At 35.3% G+C, this 7692-nt stretch overlaps 1 protein-coding gene across 3 annotated transcripts in view; it reads right to left on the reverse strand.

The window, feature by feature from the left end:
- Nucleotides 1-6748, reverse strand: part of LOC107690972 (oxysterol-binding protein-related protein 6-like) — a 36526-nt gene extending 29778 nt beyond the window's left edge. For 2 of the 3 annotated variants that reach the window (XM_016489414.1, XM_016489412.1), the window contains exons 1-5: nucleotides 6662-6728; nucleotides 2637-2838; nucleotides 2372-2515; nucleotides 2224-2277; nucleotides 2010-2123 (exon numbers count right to left, since the gene is read on the reverse strand). In XM_016489414.1, the coding sequence (XP_016344900.1) occupies nucleotides 2010-2123; nucleotides 2224-2277; nucleotides 2372-2515; nucleotides 2637-2768 (444 nt within the window). In that variant the 5' untranslated portion in view covers nucleotides 2769-2838; nucleotides 6662-6728. Of the gene's footprint in view, nucleotides 1-2009; nucleotides 2124-2223; nucleotides 2278-2371; nucleotides 2516-2636; nucleotides 2839-6661 lie in introns of all 3 variants that reach the window. The other variant, XM_016489413.1, reaches the window with a different exon arrangement.
- Between the last annotated feature and the right edge of the window lie 944 nt (nucleotides 6749-7692).

Genomic DNA, 7692 nt, shown 5'->3' on the forward strand with positions numbered 1-7692 from the left:
CAAGTGGTTTCAGCTGTTTTTTTTTTGCTAAATGATCTGGTTTTAGCTGGTTTTTAGCTTTGGTGGCTAAATCAGTAGGGTTTAGCTGGTTTTCAGTAAATGGCCTGGTTTTATCTGGGTTTAACTTTTTTAATGAATCGGCTTGCTTTAAACTTTTTTTTTTTTTTTTGCCAAATTCATCTGATTTTAGCTGTTTTTAACTGGCTTCAGCCATTTTATGCTAAATCAACTGGTTTTAGCCGGCTTATTTGTTAAAACAGATGGTTTTAGATGTTTTTGGCTAAATGATCTGGTCTTAGCTGGATTTTAGCTTTTGTTGCTAAATCAGCTGGTTTTAGCTATTTTTCTAAATCTAGCTTTTGAGTTTTAGCTGGTTTTAAGCTTTTAAAAACCAGTAAATTAAAACCTTGCCATTTCAAACTGAAAACCTTTAAATTTCAAGCTTTTAAAACTACTTCAAACTTTCTGGCTAAGCTTTTTCAAGTCAACTTAAAGTTTGTCTACAAACTTTATCTAGTTATGTCATCATGTTTTGAGACAAGATTTTCATTATTATCAAATGCCTTTGGAGGGAAACGGGTTGACTTTTTTTGAATGTATGACAATGGAGGTGATGACTTGTGACGTTTGTAAGGAAACTGCTGATCACTTTGTTAATTGGCAGCCTGTCCACTAATCCTTGGAACAGGTTGGATTTATGGTATCTACAAACAATGATTGTATGTAATAAAAACTAACAGCAGAATCAGATAATAATTCAATTTAAATCAAAGCTGCAACTTTGATTTTGAAAAAAACTTTGAAAAGAATCTGGGGCCGGATTCACGAAAATCTTCTTAAGAAATAAATGAAGATTTCAGATTACACTAATAATCATAATAAGCACGCACACTATTTTGTCACAACCAGCCTGACTGACGCTCGGCTTCACATTTTAAATGTGCCATGTTTTTGAAGTTAACTGAAAAAAGCCTGTCTCAAGCTGCAGCGATCTGTTTCATTCATTTTTGTGCTGTGTTTTTGCGCTCTCTCCTGAGTGAATGCTTCCAGTATGTGTGTGTGTGCGCTGCTACAGTAAATGTGTGCTGTGTATGGGCGCATTCGCGCTGAATACTGCTAAAGATTATGTTGTATTTATAGGCTAAATTAAAAACAAGCTCCCTATCAGACTTGTTTTTGTAGAGTTGTTACTGAATTTTGAATTCAGCAAATGGTCACGTTACACAATCATGACCGGTCATCGTTTACATTAACAGCCAGCGCTGTCACTTCAGAAAACTCGTGCACATCCCTAGTATAGTCCTACTATGTATTATATGTAACTAGTGTTGTTGTAATGCTTAAATATAACAATTAATTTGAAATAACCCAATAAATTAAACAATTCTTACTATTTGGGTTTTAAGACAAGTCTGGGGCTATCCTAACTTTAAGAAGTTATTTACAATGATTTTTAAGAAGATTCTTTTTACGAATTTGAATCCTGAAGTTTTGTCTTAGGAACAATCTTAAGAAAAAATAACATTAATAAAAATGTTAGGAATACAAAATATTTTCTTACATTTTTTCTTAAGTTTAAAAAAAGAAAATGGCAGTTAATAAGTTTTTTTTTCTTAAGAATGTTTAATGAATCTGGCCCCTGGTTTGTTTGTTTTGGCTAGTAAAAGTTCTGAATGGCTTGTACTTAATTTATGTGCAAGACATTCAATAAAAATAACTCTACAGAAAGCAAATATTACAAAACAGTTGTCATTTAAATTGTGATAGTACAAAAAAAAAAAATATATATATTTTTTTTTATTATTAAAGCACTGTTTTTCTTGAAGCATAGAATGAATGTGAAATACTGTTGGTTGTAATGGTTTGAGTGCAATTTGGACACTCTCTTGATTTATTGAGGATTTATTTACTTGACTCAGACTCAGCTAACGTGGGCAACGTGAGCTACTGTAATGATTTATAACATCAATCACTACTACTATAACATTCTTAGTTGTACATATACACACCTTGACATGGTACAAGCTGTTGCCAGCATCAAGATCGATGCGCTTAGATTTTCTGTTCACAGACATGACCGCAAGACTAACATCTAAAGCACAGTGAATCTTGCCTCTGACAATCTGAGGATGTGAGAAGTCACACTTTTAACAAAGCACTGGAAAAAGATAATTCTACATTGTGATTTTAATTACTGCAATAAGAGATATTAGTTTTGCTTACATCCTGTTGAGTCTTTGAATATTTGAGAACCCCCTTATCCAATACAAAATATCTCTAAAGGAGAAAATCATTGCACTGGGACAGGTCACTAGGTGAGTCATGGTGGTCATTCTATGCCATGGATATGTTCTTAATTCATGCAACTCACCTTATGCCAGCCCCGGAGAGGATACTTGCGCTTTTTCATGAGGAATCCCTCACAAATGCCTGGAACAGTGTTATTGACCAAACTCATTCCCGCGACAGGTGCAGAACATTCTGCATCTGATATTACTTCCCAATCCCTGGAGTTCTGTATTGGGAGAAAAAAAAAGGTGTTGAGTTATGATAATAATAACTGATAAAAGGAAATTACAAACAATTCAGATGTTAAGAACCAGAACAAAAAGAAATATTGAGAGCTGTTCACTGACCTGTCGTGAGTGGCGTGAAGATCCTGTGCTGCCATTACAGGAGTGTGTGGGTTTAACAGCAGAGATGAGCGCTGATTTATCCAGAGCACTCACTGATTGGCTGCTACCCAGAGGATGTCCGTAGTCAGCCATTGATATAGTAAATATATGTTCAGAAGTCAGTCTATTCCAGGCTGGATGCTTCCATCAAATAACATATGGTCTGAGATGCATTATACAAACATACAAATTAGTGGAAATGAGTGGAAAGTAGGGCTGGGCGATATAGCTAAAAAAATGTATCAACGATATAATGTTTCATATCGTTCGGTATCAATAATTATTGACATTTTTATAACCTTTTTTAAAACAGTAATAGGAATTTTTTTTTACATTTAACCACTGTATTTTTAAATTAACTCAATTTGAGAAACAACAAATTTTTTTGTTTTAACAATCAAACACAAAATAAAAATTAAACATATCTAATTTCTAATGTTTTTTTATATGCAGATTAAATAGGTAAAATTTTAGCTCGTTTCCCCGAGGCCACAGGAGGGCGCAATGAGCAAAATAATGCAGCACATTAAATTGTCCACGCATGGAAATAACCGTCTATGAAAAAACGTGCATTACGTCTAAATTAACTCATAAATCAAATCAAATTTCGTAAATTGCATAAACAAATTATGAACAAAACAGCATCATGTATTTATGCATTGCTTAATCCAAAGAGCCGAATCGCCCATCACACAGATTGCCTTTAATAACATAAGGAATAAACCTCCACAAATTCGTGACGTGTTTTCCAAGTTTAAACTGTTTTAACTTTGCATGGCTTTCTATACATCTGGTGTGAGACGCGAGTGCAGCAGTTATATTTGTCCGTCTAAAAAAATGCACCGAATATGATTTCTGTGTGAATGGCTTGGTTTCGGTTATAACCTAACCAAGATCTTCTCCGCAATGAGCTACTATATTTCTCTAATATTTTGAATGAATAACGCAGCAACTGCGCGTATCGTGGGCTAGACTAACAAAACATTAAACTACAACGTCACTTACATCATCATCACCGCATCTCGTGCTCCACTGATGACGCTCCCTGACGCACACCTAACATTCATTGTAATATTTTTGCCTTCAGATGCAATAGGCACAGCACTCATGTTCCTGTTTGTGTGTGCTGTCTGCGTCACTCATAGCACGTGCCTATATCTAACATTTTTTGTATCGTTATCGAAGAAGGTGTACCATCGATAAATATCGATACCGTTTTATCGCCCAGGCCTAGGAAAGCATCCTGTAAGAACTCAGAATTCAGAAAAACATTTAGAACACATTTCAGACACATTTGTCTTTTTTTTTTATTATCATTACATTTAGTCCATTGGAACTGTGACTAAGACTTGTTATAATCACTTCAGACACCACAAAAAAAAATTACACTATTAACTCTTGGTATCACAAATAATGCAAATCTTAAGGGAATAATATCTCTTTAATATTTATTAAATAGCGGCCAAGTACTAACGATGCAAAGGCACCCATTGAATCTGTTAATACTCTCATTCTTCTGTCATGAGTCTGTGGCAGCCCACAGAATCACATGGAGGAAAGTGAAACAAGGCACAGTTAATAGTGGAGACTCTGAAAATTCCTTGTCATTACCTCAAAACCTGCAGCACCACCGAGTTGCAATTATGTTTCTGCTTATAATTTTTGAAAATGCTTTTCTTTCTAAAGCACTACCTTCCAACATTTTGAATTTGAAAACACACATCAGGTTTAACTAAAAGTAATTAAGTAGATAAATAAAACTGTTCACAGGTCAACAAAATTGATGGTGAGCACTGCAAATGGTATGTCTGTCATTTTGAACTGTGTTAAATTAAAACTCTGTGGCTGCTTCTCAATCAGAAGCATCCTAGTAAGGCTGCACATTTCAGCAGTATTGCCATCAAGCCCCGTTAAAGAATTCTCAATTTAAAGGATCCTTGAAAGGCAGTCTCCGTTTCACCTCATTTTTTTTTTGTGGACATTTTCCAAAAATACATAATTATCTCACCTAAATATTTGACCATACATTGCATTTTTGTTTTTACAATGCATAATAGCTTACACACAGCACAAGAAAAGACTGATTTTGTGAGCTATATGTGAGGCGGCCTTATGTGTGCACGCTTTGAGTGTGCATGAGTGAACCGTCTCTAGGAGAGCGTGCGAGTGCTGAATGGTTTAAACACTGGCAAGACTTAAAAAGAAATGCACATTGTAAAATTTAGTGATGATGCGACACAGACTCGATTGTGCAAGTTACAATTCCTGTGTCAACTGTGCAGCTCGCTTATAGTGCAGACACGATGTGGTGATTTGAAGCTATTTGAGCATTTTGAGAGGGAAAGAGAAAGAGCGCACAGTGATTCACTCACACTGTTTGTGAAATTATGTCTCGCAGGAAGTTTTCAAATTTCTTTTGGAAGTTATTTAATAAAGTAATATGAATTGTACCTCACCTTCAGCATTATAATTATTTTACCCGTGCCGGACAGAGATTGTGACTGTGCCACTGCATGTCATGCCAAACCTCTCATGGCAGGCGCTTCGTTAGCTTGAGATCCGTTTATGAGATCAGCCGCCAATCAAACTTCCCAAAAAGATTATCGGCCGATAGCGATCGGTCGCCAATCAATCGGAGAACCCTTAAAAATCGGTTATTATAGAGATTTGTAATATAAAATAGGCTACTATTTAACTTATAATTTTAATAGTATTTTCGTGCCGTGACGGCAGGGGCAGAAACATTTTTGAAATGGTCATGCATACTTACTACACAGTCTCATTCTAGCATTTAATGCGGAGCAGGACTTCAGACTCGAAGCCTCGAAGGACACAGCCATCCATTTGAGAAGAACCCTGTATTTTACCAGTGAATGGTTCAACCCTAAAGCTCCATTTCGTTTGAGAACCACAGCATCAAATAATTATCAGCATAATTATAACCTCAGAATTTATACTGAAAAAAACAACAACCCTGATTCAAAACAGATCAGCTAATCTAGACTTAGCAAAACGTGAAAGACTAAGAAACAGGTTAAATATTTATCCAGAATGCTTTAAGTAAAGGTACAAACAAAGCTCAAAATAAGTTTGATAAATTATCAAAATCAAATCGTTTTAAAATTATAAAATGAACTATGTGTAGGCTAAACACATTACAGGTCTAGGTCTAACTTTGGTGACTATTTGACACTGAATCTGAGCAATGTGAACAAACAGGTTTTCAAACTATTTGAAACGCTTAATAAAGCTATGAACAAATAACTGAATTCACCAGTATTTTATCTAAAAGCTTCTGTCGCACATTTTTACAAACTAAAACAGTAATGAAACAGCACAACTGTACTGTGATCTAAAAATACCACTGAGATTCATAAACTGAATATTACAAAAAAATAATAAAAAAAATAAAATAAATGTGTGCTTGGCGTGACTGGTCTGATGAGTGTGTGTGGAATGTGACAAGACCGCTCAGATGAGTTCAGGTTTAAAGAGTTTCACTGCATATCACACATACGTGCAGCTGAGTTTACCGTCTATTGGCATGCTCTCATTAAAAACCCATAATACGCGCAGATCTCTCTAAAATAGGCTACATAAAACAACTAAATCATTTGACACCATGTAGAGACACTTGAAGACAGGCTATTATAATCAGATTCATCAAATGACTATAATCTCCTGATTAAACGGTTTCCACTAATTGTTATAAAATATAACGAGTTACACACATTTAAACGCAGTGACACGCAGAACTCTTACAAATATATCAAAGCTAAAATATGGACGGTTCATTAGGCTTCGGTAATCATTAATTACAACAAATCAGCCAATTAATTATGTAACTTCCACAAATACGGCTTGTTTTTTCAGTACCAATACATTTATGACATAAAATCCGAACCGAAAACACATAAACCGACGTCCCACGATTCATAATATAGACACTGAAACATATTTTTGTGGACAGATTAGTTGACTCTTACCTCACACAGGTGAGCAGTTTCATGAAGCTATCTCATTTCACCGCACACGTGCTCTTACCGAATCATGGTCATGACGTCACAGAGGTGTGTTCACGCCTTCGAGATTTCAGAAATAAACGATGAACATTTTTGCAACATTAAAATGCTTGTAATTTAGTTTTTGGCAATTATCTCTGTGTTGTACAGAGATAAACAGAACAGAATATGTTAAAGTCCCTTTCATTTACTTTGCGAAGAAAAGCTTATATTATTTAAAATTCAAATAATATTCAGACCTATTCATCAAAAGCAACTTAATTTCCAAATCTTTCAAAACAGCAGAGAGACCAGGAAGTACGCTTTAGCGTCAGTAACTCGTTTGGTTTGTTTGCTTGTTTGGTTTTGGTCCTGTTTTTAATCAAAGTAGTTCAAACACTTTATGCACATGCAAAGTGTTCTATCAAATTAAAAACGGGCTCATCTACCAGATTTAATTTGCTACGTGGAATCGACAAGGCTGCCCAATTTCAACATATTTATTTCTATTAGATGGACAATTGCTTGCTATTCATCTTAGGGCAAGCTCTGTGCAGGGCATTAATATTGCTGACAGGCAGGTCATACTGAGTCAACTTGCGGATGATACTACATTGTTTTTAGGTAATTATGCTCAGATTTCTTTAGCTATTAATGTCATTAGTTTATTTCCTCTAGCTTCAGGTTTGCAATTAAATATTAATAAATGTGAGTTATTTTCAATTAAACAATGTCCTTTGACAAGCTTAGATGGTATCCCAGTGAAAGATAAAGTCACTTATTTGGGTATAGTCGTATCAAAGGATATGATGGGTAGAGGTGTAGTTAATTTTTCCCCAATTATGGAAAAAAACAAAAAAGAAACTAAATCTCTGGTTACACAGAGATTTGTTTCTCAAGGGTAGAACTTTACTTTGTAAGGCAGAGGATCTTTCACATGGCCGGCGACAGCCATGACGTCACTACCGGTGCGAATATAGTATAAATAGGCACCGGGAGCACACATCATTCACTTC

Source organism: Sinocyclocheilus anshuiensis, unplaced genomic scaffold (assembly GCF_001515605.1).
Source record: "Sinocyclocheilus anshuiensis isolate Anshui unplaced genomic scaffold, SAMN03320099.WGS_v1.1 scaffold422, whole genome shotgun sequence".
Classification (NCBI taxonomy): Eukaryota; Metazoa; Chordata; class Actinopteri; order Cypriniformes; family Cyprinidae; genus Sinocyclocheilus; species Sinocyclocheilus anshuiensis.